This window comes from Lipomyces oligophaga (genome assembly GCF_038497815.1).
Source record: "Lipomyces oligophaga strain CBS 7107 unplaced genomic scaffold V1516scaffold_13, whole genome shotgun sequence".
In the NCBI taxonomy this organism is placed as follows: domain Eukaryota; kingdom Fungi; phylum Ascomycota; class Lipomycetes; order Lipomycetales; family Lipomycetaceae; genus Lipomyces; species [Lipomyces] oligophaga.
The window spans coordinates 1-18,674 of NW_027117797.1; the positions used below are offsets into that span (position 1 = coordinate 1).

Here is an 18,674-nt window from a genome sequence, read left to right on the forward strand (position 1 = left end):
CTCATCGACGAATCCTTCTTTGCGAAGAACTTTACGTACTCAAGTCAGTGCTCGCCCACCTGCAATGTCCACATCTTCTTCCTGCAAGAGCCAGATCATATCTATCATTAGACCCCTTCCAGACCAGCCTAGGTTCATGAGACCGACATTTTCTTCTTCGATTCGCTCTGTTTCCGTATATGCTTAGTACCTGCTTCGTTTTGCTACATTTTATACTTGAACGGAATCGCAGCTATTACTTCAAACTAATGATACCATTTCGACTTTATTTCAATATCCAGTAAAGCTGATTGTCTTCATCTCATTAATTTTGGGAACAGACATTTGTGTCAATGCCTCTAGGAGCCATTTTATAAGAAATTCATAAGTTTGTTTATTCTTCTATAATAATGAACAATATTCATGAAAAAAATAGATTTTTATATTTCAGTTCCTGAACTTGAGCGAAATTTAAACAATAAAAAGTCAGACGATAAGCTTTAGAAATGGGGAAATATTCCATTCAGAACGAAGCTTGAGTAGAGAGCGGTACTGGACTTATTTCTCGAGCGATTTTAGATACTTTTCAATTCCCTTGACGACGACATCGTGATCAAAATAGTGTGGTAAACCACTGACACCAACAAATCCCACGGGATAAGGAACGCCAGCTACTCTGATTGGGAAACCACCGCCGGCACCGGTAGCAACCGTCGTGGGTATATTGAACCTATCGTTAAGATTTGATCCCTGCGATTGGGCTGTCACACCCATATATAGCGAAGCATGACCAAAACGACGAACAGTAGTTGCCTTGCGCTGGATCCACTCAAAATTATCCGTCGCCGTGCCGTCCTGGCCAGAGTAGTAAATCAAATTGGTGCCAACATAAACAGCGACAACGATAGGACGGGCACTCGGATCCGTAGGAGCCAATCCGACGGGCGAGATAGAAAATATTGCCTCAGCAAGTGCCTTAGCATCTGCAGAGGTCAAAGAAGGGAAAATAAGAGTCTGCTCCTGCTCATTCATAATTGAGATGAGTTTAGCAAAGAGCTCAGAATCTGAAGGAGTCTCGTCGAATTCCTTGAAAGCAGTGAGGAAAGACATGATTGCAAAATGAGCTGATTAATCAATTCCAAAAAATCAAAACTTCTTTATCCAGAAAATCAGTAGAGCTTTACAGAACCTTTTTGCTGTGAATCCAAGACTACTTAAATGATTTGCTGCTAGCAAAGCTCAACTAGCTATCTTTATCAACTCGGTAAAGACACCGAGGATTGCTTTGCATTTCCGTCAGCCGCACGCGCCAGTTTGGGGGGTAGCGGCTGTTATGCCTAGGATAGCGGGCAGTTGTAGGACATAATTCCGGCCACAATCCTCAAATCCTAGACATTTGAATTATCCGTAATCAACTAATCTAGTTACTTCATTCTCAAATTTGGTAAGGCTGACCAGTTGAAAATAAAGTAAAATAAATTTACAATCTGCCTATTGCTGTTCGCTTATACTGCTGTCTAGTCCTTGATATAAATACATACTGACATAGTTAAAAAATAAAGGAGCAATATTTTACATAGGCATACATTTCTATTCGCTGCCTGATTGCTAGAACAAGCAAAAATTTAACAGCAAGATAGGTCTAGTCTGATGGATGCCAGCTCCATCACAAAATTCTAGCTTTGGAGTAGCCAGACCGCTCGCTCAAAACAAATGTCTGCGTGCTTTCAAAATGACGTCATATGTGGCGCTCTGCCAGCCAGCAATCAAACTGATCTGTGGCCCCTGGACAGAGTGCGAAGCTGAGAAATCTCTGTTCCAGTTCCAGTTCCAGTTCCAGTTCCAGTTCCAGTTCCTGTTGGGGTTCGATTACAATAAGCTACGATGTGAATTCACATAACCACCACATCTGTCTGGACTTCATGCAGTTGAAGTTGCGACCTATCGCAGACAAGTACTGTCAAACATGGAGGACAAGGTTTCACCACGTCTCTTGAGTACATCGAGCACATCCCACATTGAAGTGCGGCGAGTTGTTCCGACTGTGTATTTTAAGGAACAGTGTACTCGCTTCGCGCAAAAATCCATTTCTAATTCTCGTAGGCTCGAAATCGAATGATCAAGGGAAGCCAAAATTTCTTGTAGTTATTCTCGAAAATAGCATTGAGTAATCTCAATTTCCAGGGTCAGAGTTTGACCCATATGAAGACTTCCGGCTCAGTTGTTGGCCAACGTTCCGTAGTGGGCTCCATGTCAAACCTTAACATGGGGAGATAGAGACCCTATAAATGAAGATATACCTGGTGTGACTTTCTGCCCATTATAAAGACTCCATCCCCGCTTACGCGACGGGGGCTCGTTCTTCCCGTTTTTACAACTCCATCCAACTCACCACCGGGCCCAGCTCCACCATGACCATCCAATCTAAGCATCCGATCGTGCTAGTATATACTCTTCACTTTTTGACGCCTTCGGTATAAAAACTCCCATTTCTCTCGAGTTGCCTGTTAGGAACAGATTCTGTCTCTTATTTGGCTAACTGGTGAAGCGCGTTTGGAGTTGTTCTCCGGTCAGTTGTGCCACTCCTCGGCAATCTGGATAAAGTGTTTTGTTTAATCGCGGTGTCCTTTGTTTGCCTCTGGCTATTGGCTTGAGATATCCTTCTCATTGCTTTGACTTCTTCAGTCATTTTACTGTTCTTGAGTCAGCGCTTTCATTATCCATACAATTTTTAGAAACATATCCTCGTTATCATGGGTGTTTGCGACGACGTCACATGCCAGGCGGCAGTCTCTGTGCTTCATAACCTGGCAGCTGCAGATTCACTTCTTATCTCCTCAACAAAACCTATACTGCTCCCTGGAACTCCATGCGATATCAAGGACCAGCTAGAAAAAGAGCTCGCTGCGGTTCTTTACCGAGTTCGCGATCTAATATATGCGAACTCTTCTTCACAATCCTCCGCCCCTTCGTCAACATCCGTCTCGCAAACTTTGACTCCACCGGTGCCACCGGCTCAATACTCTCACACTTCTTCTGCTTTTGCGTCTCCTTCTGGTCTCGTGGAGGCTACAGCATATCCTTTCCCAACAATCACGAATCCTCTTCCTACTCCTCCTTCTATTTCCAGAACTGGGACCGGCTCCTCTGTGAATGGTATTGTGGACGCAGATGGCGCTCTCTCTAACGGTCAGGTCCGTAATATCTCAGTCACTGCCAACGGCTCTTCCTGTCTTTCAGCCGACTCTATTTTGACCGCAGGAAATTCGTCAGCAAGTAATCCGACGGTTTCTAATGGTACGTTTGCTGCTGGGAACAGTTCGGGCAGCCATAATGGTCTGATTGGTGAGCAATTTTCAGTCTTGCGGTCCGAAGTCGAGAGGCTTCAGGTAAAGGTGCAAGCTCAAGATCGTGAACTTCTTGATAGAAAAGCTGCTACTCGTCTTCTTGAGCTTGATCTTGTCCAAGCACGTGAAACGATTGCTGAGCTCACAGATTCATTCGAGCCACATGAGCGTCGTATGGTTGACTCTCATCTTCTTGAAAGAGAGCTAGTACGATCTCAAAATGCGAACAAAGCTTTCCAGCGTGCTCTTCTGGAAATCGGAGAAGTGGTAATTGCTGTTGCTCAGGGCGATCTTTCCAAAAAAGTCATAGTACATGAGGAAGAGATGGATCCTGAAATTGTCAAGTTCAAGGAAACAATTAACAGGATGATGGATCAATTACAGCGATTTTCTTCTGAGGTGACTCGTGTGGCTACGGAAGTAGCTGGTGGTGCTCTCGGAGGTCAGGCAGAAGATGACGGTACGGAAGGAGTCTGGCGAGAGCTCACTAACAATGTCAATGTTATGGCGTCAAATCTTACTCAGCAAGTACGTGAGATTGCTGATGTTATTCGTGCCGTAGCACAGGGTGATCTGTCGCGCAAAATCAATGTCCGAGCTCAAGGAGAAATTTTGGAACTTCAAGAAACCATTAATACCATGGTTGACCAACTTCGTACGTTTGCTTTCGAAGTCACAAGAGTAGCCCGTGAAACTGGCGTTGAGGGTCGACTTGGTGGTCAGGCTCAGATTGAAGGTGTTGAAGGTATATGGCGTGAACTCACAGACAATGTAAACGCTATGGCTTCCAACCTTACTGATCAAGTGCGAAATATTGCTAAAGTCACAACTGCAGTCGCTCGTGGAGATCTCTCTCAAAAGGTTTCAGCAAATTGCCGTGGTGAAATGCTTGATCTCAAATCAACAATCAATAAGATGGTTGATCGTCTTAACAATTTCGCTTTAGAAGTTACCAAAGTTGCCCGTGCTGTTGGTACGGAAGGTATTCTTGGAGGTCAAGCCACTGCAGAGGATGTCGAAGGTGCATGGAAGGAGATCACAGAGAATGTGAATGTCATGGCTTCGAATCTCACGATTCAGGTGCGATCGATAGCAGATGTCACTACAGCTGTCGCAAATGGCGATTTATCCCGCAAAATAGACGTTCATGCTCAAGGTGAAATGCTAGCTCTCAAGTCGACAATCAATAAGATGGTTGACCGACTGCAGGTCTTCGCATCTGAAGTAACTCGTGTTGCGAAGGATGTGGGTATTGATGGTAAACTCGGAGTGCAGGCACAAGTTTCGGATGTTGATGGCTTATGGAAGGAAATTACAACCAACGTCAATATAATGGCAGCGAATCTTACCACTCAAGTACGAGCATTTGCTCAAATTACTGCAGCTGCAACTGATGGTGACTTTACTCGTTTCATCACTGTCGAAGCTTCAGGGGAAATGGATGCCCTGAAGACCAAGATTAATCAGATGGTCCTGAATCTTCGAGAATCTATTCAACGTAACACTGCTGCGCGTGAAGCAGCTGAGCTGGCTAACAAGACTAAATCTGAGTTCCTGGCAAACATGTCTCACGAAATTCGAACTCCTATGAACGGTATTATAGGCATGACCCAGCTTTCGCTTGATACGGAGCTCACGCAATATCAAAGAGAGATGTTGTCGATTGTACACAATCTTGCAAACTCGCTACTGACAATTATTGATGATATTCTTGATATTTCCAAGATTGAGGCTAACAGGATGACAATCGAACGTATTGCTTTCTCTCTCCGTGGTACCGTGTTTGGTGCTCTCAAGACACTATCTGTGAAGGCAAATGAAAAGCATCTTAATTTGATATATAAGATTGATAATTCATTTCCTGACAATTTAATCGGCGATTCTTTTCGTCTGCGACAGGTTATTCTCAATCTTGTTGGCAATGCAATCAAATTCACAGAATCGGGTGAGGTGGCTCTGAGTGTTCGGCGAGCGGATGACAATGGACCTGCTAGCCGAAAATGCAATAGCGATGAGTTAATGATTGAATTCTGCGTGTCTGATACTGGAATTGGAATTCAAAACGATAAGCTTGACGTGATTTTTGATACCTTCTGCCAAGCTGATGGTTCTACGACACGAAAGTTTGGAGGTACCGGTCTGGGTCTTTCAATTTCTCGTCAGTTGATTAACCTCATGGGCGGTGATGTTTGGGTCAAGTCTGAGTATGGAAAAGGCTCACAATTTTATTTTACTCTTTGCGTTCGTAAAGCAGAAGCGGGCTTGGGGCCATTGCTGGACAATCTTGCGCCATTTAAGGATCATTTTGTGCTATTCATAGATACGATGCATGAAAAGCAGGTCACTGACGAGCTTGTTGAATCGATTAGTTTGCTTAAGCTCAAACCTTGGGTAGTTAATTCCTTAGAGGAAGCGCCATTCCCCGAGATGCCTTCTCAAGGAGGACCAAAGTTTGACACCATAGTCGTTGATAATCTTGAAACTGCTAGTAAACTGAGGCAGCTGAATCATTTGAAATATATTCCACTTGTTCTTCTGAGTGTGTTCACTCCTCAGGTTAATCTGAAGTCTTGTCTTGATCTCGGTATCACTTCATATGGTAGCCTGCCTTGTTCAGTGCAAGATCTTGGAAATGCTCTACGACCTGCATTGGAATCTCGAACTGTTCCGTCGAATTCTGATGGTGCCAAGACGTTCCATATTCTTTTGGCGGAAGATAATGTTGTTAACCAGAAACTAGCAGTACGGATTCTCGAGAAATACAATCATCGTGTCGAAGTTGTCGAGAACGGTCTCGAAGCATTTGAAGCTGTAAAAAAGAAACGATATGATATTGTATTGATGGATGTTCAAATGCCGGTTATGGGTGGTTTTGAAGCTACTTCATGTATTAGAGAATGGGAAAAGCAGTATATCGGAGTACGAGCTCGCACCCCAATTGTTGCATTGACAGCACATGCTATGCTTGGTGATCGTGAGCGATGCATGCAAGCGCAGATGGACGAATATTTATCCAAGCCGCTGAAGCCTGCATTATTGGTTCAGACGATTGGAAAGGTTAGTTAATTCTTCTGACTTTACTTCGAAACATACAGAGTTCTAATTTTTATGCAGTGCGTGCACCAATTTAGAAAGCAGCAAGCGCTCACTTCTCCACCTATTGCTTCCAGCAACGTTGCCAATGTACGAATATGAATTTTTTTTACTCGTCAATGCTCTTTGTAACTTGATTTTGATTATTTGATCTGTTTGTATTGCCATTGATTAGTGTTCGTTGTTTTTTTGTTATTTCGTTGGTCTTCAGTTAGGATTTGGATTATGCCATTCTGTTTCTGTTATATTCAGTGTCTACTTGTCGTTTTAATATGTAATGATACTATGTTTACTACAAGATTTATTGTAGATGCAGTCATTTGAAATATTAGATTATACTTTCTGACTTGACATTTCACTCAGCTTGATGGTCTATCTCGTTATCGTTAGGTAACTCTTCAGGTTGAGCTGCAGAAGGACCTCTTTGACTCTGTATATCATATAATCTGGCTATATCGGTTTCTGAACTAGCATCCTGAATCGATTTGTCTGTTCTAATTCCAATAAATCTCGGGAATCTAATACTCAGTCCAGCAGCCACTGTCCGAAGAGTCGGAGGCGGATCTTCGAATTCGGCGTTAAGGTGTGCCGAAGCAGCAGTGTATACAGGACTTTTAGTGATATCTGCAAATTTTATTTCCCAAACTTCAGTTGGACGGAACCATACTTCAGGTACAATTCCTGATTGTATGCCTTTCAGACGAACTGGAAGGCCATCAGAGGTAGTACTTTTGATTGCAGATCCTTCGTCTAAGGAATATCGAGCCTTCATATCTTTATATACCAAATCCGAAAATCCAGACATACATTTGCATACAGCGACTAATTGATCAGTAGAATCCTCATTGTCTTCTGCGTAGTCAAAGGATGTGCTGCGCGCCGCAAGTAAAATAGGCGACCAGAATTGCGCCTTGCGGCCATTACCTGGCCACGCACCTATCGGGACAAGATCAAGAGAGTCTGATGAGGCTGCATAGTCTTTTTTAAGTTTATACCAAGTTGAATGTGTTCGTGTAGTCGATGGTGAATAATAGGTCGCCAGTGGTGGATCAAGTAATTTGAGCATTAGGCCCTCACAGGAAAAGGCAATCGAATCTGCGAAGAATGATGAAATCTTCGTCTGATCAAGGGAGTCGGAATCCGAGGTGGATAAGTTGCAATCTAAGTGTTGTGCAAATGCGAATTCATGTTCACGCTCACTGAAAGTAGAATATAGCAATTCCCGTCTGCTAGAAAATGATTCACGAAGAAGCGAGCGACCGTTGTAGAACATAAGATCAAACACATACAAGCATACGGAAACAGAAATATTTCCCAGTGATACGTCTTTACGTGCGCGATTTGCAAGTGTCTGAAATGGAAGGATTTTTCCATTTCCGGGATCAATAGCAACTAATTCCCCATCAATGATGAACGAAGTGGGAACTTCGGACGACCGGTATATACTAGTACCAAGGTTATGGTTGAATAAACCAACAACATCTGGATATTTGTCAGTCATGTTTTCCAGGTTGCGGGAAAAAATAGATATTTTAGGTTTGTTAGATCCGTCCGTATTATTGAAATGAATCTGTGCTCGTTGTCCATCATATTTATATTCACATGCAAATCGAACCGTCGTATTGGCAACTTTGGATGCGGCTGCGATATCCTTTAGTTTCCCAATGGCCTCTGAAACATCTCGTATGATTAGTCCCAGCATAGGGAGAAGTGGAACATGCAAAGTAAGAGGACAAAGCGATTCTACCTGGCTCAGATCGTAGGTTCCCAGTAGTCCTGTAGCTATTGCAGCGTAATCCGGATGGCAAGCATATATATTCTTCAACGTCTCCTCAGCGTTCACTAGATCTTGCCTTGCAATTTGCAAAAGCGGTGTACTATCGCCTTCAGAAGGAAACTTGTATAAAAATGCTCGAGATAATGCAATGATCATAGAGGTGCGAACGACGCCGACTCGAAGATTCTGCGATAGAGTGCGAACTAAGTATCGCACTTCTTCTCCGCGCGCTCTAATTAGCAACTTTTCAACTAGTTTGGTCTTGATTTCTTGAGAGCCAGAGCCCTTAGCTGCGGAAATGCGTAGTAACGTTGTATACACTTCCGAAGTGCGTAGACGTGGAGGATCAATTAATGTTCGGACGTTAACTTTGGCTTCAAATGCAGCATCACCTAAATCGCCCGTCCGTTCATATAGAGATTTTAGAGTAGCAGGCATCACTCCAGAGACATTTCTTATAGCACGAGATAAAGCAGACCATCCAATGCCTAATTCGGGATTATCATATGGAGGACCAAGAGAGTTAGTGCAGAGCCATATTGATGGGATAAGCGATGGTGGATCAAGCATGCTGACCGTGCGTAGATAATTCGTCAATGCATTGATCATCAAAATTCTTGACCTTGTGCTATCAAGATATACATAAAGAGATGCCAGTAGTGCATAAGGAGCATCACTTCGTGTGTTGCTAGATAGCTGAGAAACGCAAGCGACTAAAGGAAATAAGTGAGGTTCCTGCTTCCAGTCTATCTTTCTGACCACTTCGTCAATTGAAGAGTCCACGAGTAACTGTTTTGCAAATGGCGCTTTTGAAGCAGTCAAACTTATATCGGGCTCAGAAATTGTACTTTCTTGAACTTCGGCATCGAACTGCTCTTGAAGTTGACGAGCAAAAGTCTCGTCGCTATCTTGGATAGAAGACCCAGTGCAGTCATTCTGCGTTCCTGACTCAATAATCGTCGGCACCGGTTTTTTGATGTAGAAATCTAGCGTACTATTACCCTTGGACTTGGAATCATTTAGCTTCTGCTTCTTGCGAGGCGACATATAATCAATGAAATATCTAATTGGTTAAATAAACGGAACAAAATTCAACTTTTGAGAAGGAAATAAAAACCAGCTGGAGACTATACAAGATTGCGGCTCATTCTTAACTGAAACAGGTTTCAACGAGATATCTATCTCCTTGCGTAAAGAACAGTAACTGGATTTATGCTCCGAAAGTAACTAAATGGCTACAATCAATGAATATATAACTGTAAATTTGCCGGATATTCAAGCATTAGCTCGGCTGGATGGACTCGTCAGCGGACTCGAGGAAGAACAGGCTATCCTCAACACGAAAGTATGTCTGATTTCTCTTCTGATTCACAGTTTAGTGATCCAACAGATACGCTAGATTCAAGACACTCAGGAACGAATTCAGAAGGAGCTTGATGAATTGATCGAGAATTCCAATGAAATCTACAAGAAGGCTGATATATTTCAAGAAACGCATGGGCAACTAAAGACGGAAGTGGTCGATTCAGCAGTCCAAGAAAGGCCAGAATTTTTAACAGATTTACAGATCCTGTTGCGAAAACTTGATAAGTTTGCGGCTGCTCGGGCCTACTTCGACGTATTGAATGAGGCATTTGAATTGTCAACTGAGGCCAAATCATCTCTGAAACGAAAAGATGGATCAAGTGGAGACGTTAGTAAAGCATTACAGTTTTATAGCCACCTGGAAGAGCTGGAAACGAGCATAATCAAACGGAGTCAGATATCTGAGGATTCAGCCGGATATTTGGTACAGTTTATAAAACAATTCAGGTTAGGATTATGGAAAGATCTCCAAAATATTTTGGTCATGTATGAAATTCATTGGTCTACTGGAATGCTTCTATTGTTAATGCTGTGACAGGGAGTTCCGGGAAGCTTTAAGCTTGATAGGATGGCCAAAAAGTACAGATCTGAATTCTGATTTTACGGAATTTATTAAGCAGTTTAATCGTTTGTTGGAATTCCAATATTCGTGAGTTCAGGATCAGGTTTAGCAGCAGAGAAAAATTAACATAATTAGACTACAAAAAGTGATTAAGAATAGGGCCTACGAGCAAGTAATCGCATTTTCTGTTTTAATAGAACCATTAGTTTTAAGATTCAGATATCATTTTGAGGGCCCGCGAGAGACAAATAATATCACAAAAGTATGTTCTTTGTATTCTGATTGACAAAATTCTTACTTTTGTCCAGCCCGAATGGTTTTTCCAACATTTTCTGTCTTCGGTCGAAGAACATGTGCAATTGATGCAGACAATTGTGCAAGCTATTTTAGAACAATCCGATTTCACAAAAGATCGGATAGCACTTCATGAATTTATTTATGCATATCTTCCATGCATTGAGGACAAACTTCAATTATTATTTCCGGCTTTAGTTAGGGAGCCACAAGTTCTTAGCCATTTGATGCTTGAATCCATGAAATTTGACGATGTCTTGCGAACTATGTACCTTTTTGAGCCATTTTCTGGGAAACCCTTCAGTAAGATCACCGGGTCGGAATGGCCAGGAGTCACTGGAACTCTGTTAAAGCGAGAGGAGTGGTTTACTACCTGGCTCTCTATAGAGAAGGAATTTGCACTTGCCAGATATAAAGAAATTATCGAGGCACAAGATGCATGGATAGTCGATTTTGACGCTTCTGGATTGGGAGAAGCTAAGCCAACGAAATCGGCATTGCGCTTGAAAGATTTACTGGAGGCTGTATCCGAAAGGTATCGTCCTTTGAATTCATTTGTTCACAAAGTTAGGTTTTTGGTGGATATCCAAATTTCCATTCTTGACAGTTTCCATTCGCGCATTTCGGCCTCCCTAGATGCTTTTGAATCACTTAGCTCGTCACTGGTTCGTGCAGTATCGGGCATGCAGAATGAGGAACAATTGAAACTGATAGATGGTATAGCAGGAATTGAACGGTTGTGTCGTGCATATGGAAGTTCATTTGCTATAAAGGATGCATTATATGACTGGGGTGAAGATATCGTAAGTTTAGGATCTTTTACGACTTATATGGATTCTAATTGATTTAGTTTTTCCTAGAACTGTATAATGACATATCACGGCGAACAGAAAATTTGCACACGCTGAAACAGTCTACAAAACTGCCTACTAATTCCACGGAGGAAGGAACCATTTTTGACGAAGTAATTAAGGATTATAATTCACTAGCAAATCGTGCCGAAGCACTTTTGATCAAGCATTTGAACAAGGAAATCCAGAAAGTGTACAAAACAGATATGTAAGTGATCGGCTAGCTATTCTGTTCGAGACTAACATCATTAGATCATTCAGACAAAAAATAAAAAGCAAAGAGGGAACCCCTGAGCAGGTCATCAATTCATCCGCAACTATAGCAGCCATGTTGGAGTATTTATCGCGAGCTTTGGCAAGAGCATCTTATACTCGAGTCTCAATCGCAGTCTATTCGAGCTTGAATTGGTAGCTTGTCGCAAAATAGATCAAAAAGTTGATTTACTTTCGGAAGCGGGGAAGTATATCTTTGACTGCTGAACGAAGTTCTTCTATAAATATTTTCGTAAAGTTCCGTGTTTTTATTGCATTACTGCTGTCTCGTATCTCCGCCACCGAACCATGCGGATCTCTAATAGTTCGATTGATCGCATGTACCGTACGATGGAAAGTCGGAGACTCAAGAAGCTGATTTGAAAAGTCAGTTACATCACAGTAGATTCTAGCACAAAGATAAACACTAAAAACACACCTTTCTAGTAATGTAAGCCTCGATTCCTGAGCTCCACCGCATCATCTGCTTATACAATGCTTGAATCGTCTGATCAAGAAATTCTGGTACTCTTTGCCTTCACTGCGCACTGTTCCCGAGTAAGCATTCATCAAGATGATAGTCTATTTTCACGTGATATCACATGACACGATTGCGCGCCTCATTATAGACTCCGGTTCTAAGAAATTTTTTTCCTTGATTTTTAAAAATTAAAGACAAATGAACATCTTAGATACCAAATAGACTGTAAGTTGCACTACTTTGATTGGATTTCAAGACTTGTTTTTTTAAATGATGTAATCTACAACAATGAATTTCTTCAACTGAAGCCAAATGTGGAATAATACAATAGAGCTTTTTAACCCTGATTAAACTTTGACACAGTCTGACGAGTCCAATATTTCGTGCTTTGTTACAGACGAGCTAACTCTTGTTTAGAGATGCTGCTGATTTATAACCGTTAGTGTTATAATATGAATACGATCTATTCATCCAAAACTTTTCTAAACGAAAATCATAGATAACGAATCATTATTCAGAGGTGTCTTCTACTCGCCTCCTTCCTCGCTCTCGGACTCTGTCAAGGGATTTGTCTCTGCCAGTGACGACCGCGTTCGGCCAAGCAAGACATCTGCGCCGGGAAGTTTTATTCTACCAGTTCCTGTCAAGAAAGGAATGTCGCCCAGTAACCCGTCATGGAACATAACCCAGACAGCGCAGATTCCGAGTAGGATATTGAAAATGCCCATAATCACAAAAGGAGCACCTCTAGACACATGATCTGACGCCCAACCACCAAGTTTGGTTAAAAGTAGAATACCGGCGGCACCAGTGACAGAGTAGACTCCAGCAATGGAGCCAGAATATTCTGTTTTTCTCTCCGTGCACAGGGCAAGTGAGCAAACAATTGCGCCGATCTGCGAGACGCCGATGGCGATTGCCCATAGAAACGACGTGCCTGACTTCAGATTATCAGAAATGTTTGCGAATCCAAAAAACCCAAAAGTCCCGACCAATGCCGTAATTGCTAGAGCGCTAGGTTTGTCGGCTTTATCACAAAGAATGCCCCAGAAAGGAGCGGCAACGAGGGCACACGTTTCGGCCACGCCAGTGAGAATCGCTGAAAGAATATATGCGTCTCGGCATGAAGATTTCATGTCCTCGTCATCGCTGGAAGAATCGCATAAGTCATGGTCGTGAAACCATTGGTTGACGAACAATGGAATAAACAAACTCACAGCGACAGAAGCGGCGCGAGCAATCAAGCCGCCCACATATGCAAGAAAAATGTCTGGCTCTGAAGCAGCCGTAAATCCCTTGATTAAAAGTCTAAAGTAATTGTTTCTCTCCTCAAGATATAAATGTCCAATATCTTCCTCCTCCTCAATTAAATATTCGTATGTAGTTTCTGTCTGGTCAGTTGAATTGCCTGCCAAGTAAGTAGCATTAGCAGCTGCTTGCCGACGCCTCTTATATCTAATCGAACGAATCCACTTTGTTAGACTCTTAGCAGGATCATGTCGTAGAGTATTATGTAAAACCACTGAGACGACAAGTGCGAATACGCCAACGATATAGAATGCACCACGAAGTGCTCCTTCCGGAGATAACGAATACATGCGCTCGAGTCGATTAGGCAGAGGCAGGAATAGCGTCACTGCCATAACTGCCCCAAGACCTGTGCACAGCCCAACTAATCCAGAAAGTGTTCCATTTCGCACATGGGAAGTTCTGTGTTTAGATGGCACAGACAGTTGCTCATTGACAGAGTTACCAGAAGACGCATGCAGCTCGACTGCAGAATCTGACCGTGAAGGGCCGGAGGGATCATCTGAAGAACTCGAAGTTTTGAAAGAAAACGAAGATACTTCTGAGAGAAGTGCTGTAACCATAGCGGCCGTGCCGGATCCACCGAGTGCAAAAAACATGCGCAAAATGAACAAACCGGGATATACTGTCCGGCCCTGTACAAATAATATCAGTCCTGTGCCAACAAGCAGATACGCAGTAGCAGCAACTGTCCTTGTTCCTATCTTATCAGAAAGTGTCCCCCATAACGGACACATTACCACAGATACAAGTTCATCGACAAAACCCAGTGTTCCAACATAATCTCCAATATGCTGTCGGAAATGCAAAAGAACAGTGATGACGAATGACTGGGTCGCATTGAGAAACACGAGAAAAGCAATTGAGCAGAAGCATGAAAACAGATACGCGATTACGTTCAGCTTTGTTACCGTAGCAATAGCACTACTTGTGCCTGATACATCTGAGTTTGGCATTCTGTGCTTTAAGACCTTACACTTCTCAGGTCCAGTGCAAAAACTGGTCTCGACGGCATTCGATCTCGGAATATCCAGATCAAAAGAGCAATAGTAATGTCCGCATAAGCCGCAGAAGAGCCGCAGTCGGATTCGATAGACAGCTCGAGGCCATAGAGGCCATAGACAGATTAATCACGTGAAATGATCAGGGGGAAGAGACCGTAGTCTAGATAGGTAATAAGCAAGTGCATTAGAAGGAAGCTTTTCGTATTATACAGAACATTTAAACAAAGCATGAGATGGTTTAAACTATGATAGCTAGGTTAGAGGCAAGGCAACAGAATGGACGCCGACATAGTCTCGAAATAAATTAATAAAGTGCCGACGTGAAATAAGGGAATGGGCTTACGGTTCGACTTCTTGTGTGGAGATATGACAAGAGCAAACCTCATCAAACTATGTAGTCATCAATTTGCAAAGGACTTAAACCTTAAATCGAATAATGCCTACTTAGATTTCTGACTGGGTTCGATAAATCTTAATGGCATATAAATCTGTTGCTGTTTGCTCCATATGCGGTGCTCGTCCACCACAAAATTTGAGATCAGAGATGTGTCCTTGATGCAAAACATCTTGAAAATAGAGAATTGCAAAAAATATTCCACTACACCAAGCTCGCGTAATGTAGAAATGACACTAAACCAGGCCGTCCCTAGAATGATACCAACTATGACTCCAACAGTCACTTGCCACGTAGTGTGATATTCCAGATAGACTCGCGAGACACAGACAGACACAGAGAGCAAAACCAATCCAATGCTACGAGAAAACCTTTTTATCTTAGAAAAATGATGAGCTCGGAGAAACATCCATAAAATGATATATGTCGAGTAAAAGGCCATGTACTGTGCGTGCGCCGACGGCATACCGTATCCAAAACTATCTACTCCTCCAGAGAGATTTCCATCTATCGCCAGGTCAGAGTTAGTAATTGATGCAAAGCTTCACGAAAATAAAATGGGGTTACTCACGCTTTGGTCGTTCGTTGAGAAATATTCTCTTCAATATCAGATTCGCTATCTCCGAAGCTACTTGACCCGCTCCTAACATCAACGTTTCCACTTCTCGTCTGGACAGTGCTTGCGTTAGATACACAATGCAGATCGTCTGCGGCACAAGCGACATCCATGCTAATAGAAAAGACAATGAATCATGTGAGTCATATGAGACATATGTAAATGCTAACGCGGCGGACATCCTGATCTCCAACGCGTTCGAGCAACAATTACGTTCTACAATCACGGTGCGAGCAAAAATTGTCGGGTTCAAGATTATCTTAACTCTCTGCCCATCCAGTTCGTGGTCCTTCACAGCTGAACAACTTGCATATACCCTGAGGGTCTAGTTCGCTTACACGTGACACGCACATGACTACTCTATTTTAGTGCACTGTGGAGTGCAAGGCATGAACTGCAGCAAAGAAGCGGTGGTTGTCGGCTAACGGTGCTCTTGCTCATACATTTTAACAGACCACGAGTTCAATTCACCGCGAACGACTTCGGAGAGGTCTTCATTTCTCCGAAAAGTACTGAAGGTCTCCAGCAGGAATTAGAGTGTGCCTCTCTGGATCTCTCTATGGGCCTGTCTATGCTCTCTATTCGCGAGCTTGCCGATGAATGGCTTGCTCTCGACCAGGTTTGTCTACCGTGTTCTGCGATAATTAGTGTAATAGGAGTTACTTGCCCCTCATCATGTCTGCTATGAAATACGGACGATGGCGGCGTTGACTTATACACCCGTGGTTTTCAATGCAAGAAAGCTAACATTGATATAAAATTTAGAACGAGCGGACGCGTCAAGAGATCCAACTCTTGCTCGACCAGGACAATGTCGCTGAACTAGAGCGGCGTCTGCGAAAACGGATACAGTTCGGTACTGCTGGTCTCCGAGCACGTCTACAGGCTGGTTTTGCACGCATGAATGAACTCACGGTTTTACAAGCATCTCAAGGTCTAGCCGTCTATGTTGCTGAAGTTGTTCCGGAAGCTCTCACTCGTGGGGTTATAATTGGTCGTGATCATCGGCATGAATCTGAAGCATTCGCAAGACTCACTGCTTGCGCCTTTCTAACACATGGTTTTACGGTCTACTATCTCGATGGCCTTTCATTCACGCCCCTTGTTCCTTTCGCAGTTGATAAACTTCACGCTGCATGTGGAGTCATGGTAACTGCTTCGCACAACCCCGCATCTGCGAATGGCTATAAGGTTTATTGGGACAATGGATGCCAAATAATTTCTCCACATGACAAAGGGATTTCCGCCGCTATTGAAGAAAATCTGACTCCTTGGATCTGGGACAAATCGCTTGTTGATAAGTCGCCTTTGGTTCGCCGTCCTCTGTTATCGCTACTAGATGACTACTATGTGTTGATGCATGAGCGAGTAGCAAGCTGCAAAATTAATTCCCAAATGCGATTCATGTACACACCTATGCATGGAGTTGGTCTACCGTTTGCTGTGCGGGCCGCGTCTTTACTCGGGGCTGTTAAGGATGTTAACTTTTTTGTAGTCCCGGAACAAGCTAAACCTGATCCTGATTTTCCGACGGTTGAGTTCCCAAATCCTGAGGAGAAAGGTGCTCTGTCTCGGGCTATATCTAGATCAGATGAAATTGGAATCTCTCTCGTATTAGCAAATGATCCCGATGCTGATCGATTCAGCGCTGCAGTTAAGGGCGCGGATGGAAAATGGATGCAGTTGACAGGCAATGAACTCGGCATTCTTTTTGCTTATTTCATTTGGAATACGATGAAATCAGAACAGATAAATTCAACTCCACTAGATGCTTCGAGAATAGCAATGCTAAACTCAACGGCGAGCTCGCATATACTACGATCGTTTGCCGAAACTGAGGGATTTTACTACGAAGAGACACTCACCGGTTTTAAATGGTTGGGTAATCGTGCAATTGATTTGGAAAAGAAAGGATATACAGTCCCTTTTGCATTTGAAGAAGCCATTGGATATATGTTCCCTGGCATCCATGACAAAGATGGTATTGGCGCTCTATTCATGTTTATTAAGCTGCTGAGATGGATTGAAGACACAGTTTCGGGGGATTCGATGACGCGAGCACAAGGTATAATTCTAGTACTGGAAGATATTTATAAGAAATATGGATATTTTGAAGACTACAATTCCTACTATGTAGCTCTCGATCCTGCTGTCACAGAGCGTGTTTTTAAGCTTATTCGCTCTTCCGGCGGCACAGAGTCGACTTCGAGGAATAATTATGTGTATCCAACTACTGTTGGATCGCGGAAAGTTACCTACTGGCGAGATCTGACCATTGGATATGACTCGGCTACCCCTGATCATGCGCCTCTGTTACCTGTGTCTAAGACTTCGGAGATGATTACATTTAACTTGGATGGATCAATTGATGTAACTGTCCGAGGTTCTGGCACTGAACCAAAGCTGAAAGTTTATATTGAAGCAAAGAGCACTGAGAGTCGAGAAAGAAGTTTAGAAGTAGCCAAAGAAGTCTGGGACGATTTGGAACGGGAGTGGTTCAAGCCATCTGTGACCGGACTTTTGCGGGCATAGACATTTGTCTAGCATTGCGTGAAATTTTTCTATTTACCCGCCAGAATTTCTCTACGTCCGTTGTTTTCTACACTGTATTCATACTGTATGATTTCATATAATGTACAAACGCATAATAGTTCTACTATCGATTAATCATTTTGCCTTGTAGGACTAAGAAGCCAGAGGATTGGCATGGATTGTGACGCTTTCCAAATAAACTGGCTGTAAGGGCCGGTTTTTTTTGTCACATGGAATTGTCTCGAGATCTGACAAGGTTGTATATGCACCGTCAATAACTTTCCCAAAAACTGTGTATTTGCCATCTAGATGTGTGTGTTTGTCATACGTCTATGAAGAAGTTAAGTATGAGCTTTTAAAATCTTCTGAAAACAGAAAACTCACTATAAAGAATTGACTGCCATTTGTATTTGGACCTGAATTAGCCATTGAAACGACGCCCTGGAATCCAAATCAGTAGTAGTTCGGATGAAACCAAATGCATGCATACCCTTCCATTATGCCTTAGCGCTGGACGAATTTCGTCTTCAAATTTCCCACCCCAAATACTCTCTCCACCTTTCCCAGTTCCAGTAGGATCACCCATCTGGACCATGAATCCAGAAATGTTTCTGTGAATTTTTGTGTGGTCATATGAACCGCGGGCACAAAGCGCTAGAAAGTTTTCGCATGTTTTCGGAACCGAAGAGCAAAATAATTCAATTTTTATGGGGCCCAAATCAGTATTTAACTAATTTCAGTTAGACTAGATTAAATGTCGGTACTTTAGGAGATGAATTTGCTCATTACTTACCGTGACTGACATCTTTGTGGATAGAG

The 18,674-nt window shown here is 42.8% G+C and overlaps 8 protein-coding genes across 8 annotated transcripts; 3 read left to right on the plus strand and 5 right to left on the minus strand.

The window, feature by feature from the left end:
- Nucleotides 1-348: 348 nt before the first annotated feature.
- On the minus strand, nt 349-1,260 carry V1516DRAFT_682553 (uncharacterized protein). Its single transcript, XM_066923440.1, has one exon. The coding sequence runs from the start codon at nt 1,087-1,089 to the stop codon at nt 538-540; it is 552 nt and encodes a 183-aa protein (XP_066774722.1). The 5' UTR covers nt 1,090-1,260; the 3' UTR covers nt 349-537.
- A 1,108-nt stretch (nt 1,261-2,368) lies between these two features.
- On the plus strand, nt 2,369-6,818 carry V1516DRAFT_682555 (Sln1p). The gene is made up of 2 exons (XM_066923441.1): nt 2,369-6,383; nt 6,441-6,818. The coding sequence occupies exons 1-2, from the start codon at nt 2,733-2,735 to the stop codon at nt 6,519-6,521; spliced, it is 3,732 nt and encodes a 1,243-aa protein (XP_066774723.1). The 5' UTR covers nt 2,369-2,732; the 3' UTR covers nt 6,522-6,818.
- On the minus strand, nt 6,775-9,243 carry V1516DRAFT_666969 (uncharacterized protein; the record flags this gene model as incomplete). The annotated part of the gene is made up of 1 exon (XM_066920775.1): nt 6,775-9,243. One exon carries the CDS (start codon nt 9,241-9,243, stop codon nt 6,775-6,777), a length of 2,469 nt encoding a protein of 822 aa, XP_066774724.1.
- Nucleotides 9,244-9,427: 184 nt separating this feature from the next.
- Nucleotides 9,428-11,680, plus strand: V1516DRAFT_666970 (TIP-1 family-domain-containing protein; the record flags this gene model as incomplete). The annotated part of the gene is made up of 7 exons (XM_066920776.1): nt 9,428-9,541; nt 9,596-10,047; nt 10,100-10,210; nt 10,259-10,385; nt 10,432-11,220; nt 11,268-11,476; nt 11,521-11,680. The coding sequence occupies 7 exons, from the start codon at nt 9,428-9,430 to the stop codon at nt 11,678-11,680; spliced, it is 1,962 nt and encodes a 653-aa protein (XP_066774725.1).
- Nucleotides 11,681-12,214: 534 nt separating this feature from the next.
- Nucleotides 12,215-14,336, minus strand: V1516DRAFT_682566 (major facilitator superfamily domain-containing protein). The gene has a single exon (XM_066923442.1). It carries the CDS (start codon nt 14,263-14,265, stop codon nt 12,529-12,531), a length of 1,737 nt encoding a protein of 578 aa, XP_066774726.1. The 5' UTR covers nt 14,266-14,336; the 3' UTR covers nt 12,215-12,528.
- Nucleotides 14,337-14,462: 126 nt separating this feature from the next.
- V1516DRAFT_682568 (uncharacterized protein) lies at nt 14,463-15,564 on the minus strand (the record flags this gene model as incomplete). The annotated part of the gene is made up of 2 exons (XM_066923443.1): nt 15,279-15,564; nt 14,463-15,214 (listed from the first exon to the last, which is right to left on the minus strand). Coding segments are annotated over exons 1-2 (683 nt in total), but the record flags the coding sequence as incomplete, so codon positions are not given.
- Nucleotides 15,565-15,700: 136 nt separating this feature from the next.
- On the plus strand, nt 15,701-17,990 carry V1516DRAFT_644058 (uncharacterized protein). Its single transcript, XM_066920143.1, has 2 exons — nt 15,701-15,942; nt 16,089-17,990. The coding sequence occupies exons 1-2, from the start codon at nt 15,883-15,885 to the stop codon at nt 17,853-17,855; spliced, it is 1,827 nt and encodes a 608-aa protein (XP_066774728.1). The 5' UTR covers nt 15,701-15,882; the 3' UTR covers nt 17,856-17,990.
- Nucleotides 17,916-18,654, minus strand: V1516DRAFT_682572 (cyclophilin-like domain-containing protein). The gene is made up of 3 exons (XM_066923444.1): nt 18,346-18,654; nt 18,240-18,296; nt 17,916-18,185 (listed from the first exon to the last, which is right to left on the minus strand). Exons 1-3 carry the CDS (start codon nt 18,448-18,450, stop codon nt 18,009-18,011), a joined length of 339 nt encoding a protein of 112 aa, XP_066774729.1. The 5' UTR covers nt 18,451-18,654; the 3' UTR covers nt 17,916-18,008.
- Between the last annotated feature and the right edge of the window lie 20 nt (nt 18,655-18,674).

Excerpts from the sequence above, each read along its gene's own strand:
- V1516DRAFT_682553 (XM_066923440.1), bottom strand. The coding sequence starts at position 1,089 with ATGTCTTTCCTCACTGCTTTCAAGGAATTCGACGAGACTCCTTCAGAT.
- V1516DRAFT_682555 (XM_066923441.1), top strand. The coding sequence starts at position 2,733 with ATGGGTGTTTGCGACGACGTCACATGCCAGGCGGCAGTCTCTGTGCTT. Across the intron at positions 6,384-6,440 it reads TGGTTCAGACGATTGGAAAG|TGCGTGCACCAATTTAGAAA; the intron begins GTTAGTTAATTC and ends ATTTTTATGCAG.
- V1516DRAFT_682566 (XM_066923442.1), bottom strand. The coding sequence starts at position 14,265 with ATGCCAAACTCAGATGTATCAGGCACAAGTAGTGCTATTGCTACGGTA.
- V1516DRAFT_644058 (XM_066920143.1), top strand. The coding sequence starts at position 15,883 with ATGGGCCTGTCTATGCTCTCTATTCGCGAGCTTGCCGATGAATGGCTT. Across the intron at positions 15,943-16,088 it reads AATGGCTTGCTCTCGACCAG|AACGAGCGGACGCGTCAAGA; the intron begins GTTTGTCTACCG and ends TATAAAATTTAG.
- V1516DRAFT_682572 (XM_066923444.1), bottom strand. The coding sequence starts at position 18,450 with ATGGTCCAGATGGGTGATCCTACTGGAACTGGGAAAGGTGGAGAGAGT. Across the intron at positions 18,297-18,345 it reads CGCTAAGGCATAATGGAAGG|GGCGTCGTTTCAATGGCTAA; the intron begins GTATGCATGCAT and ends TTTGGATTCCAG. Across the intron at positions 18,186-18,239 it reads ATGGCAGTCAATTCTTTATA|ACGTATGACAAACACACACA; the intron begins GTGAGTTTTCTG and ends ACTTCTTCATAG.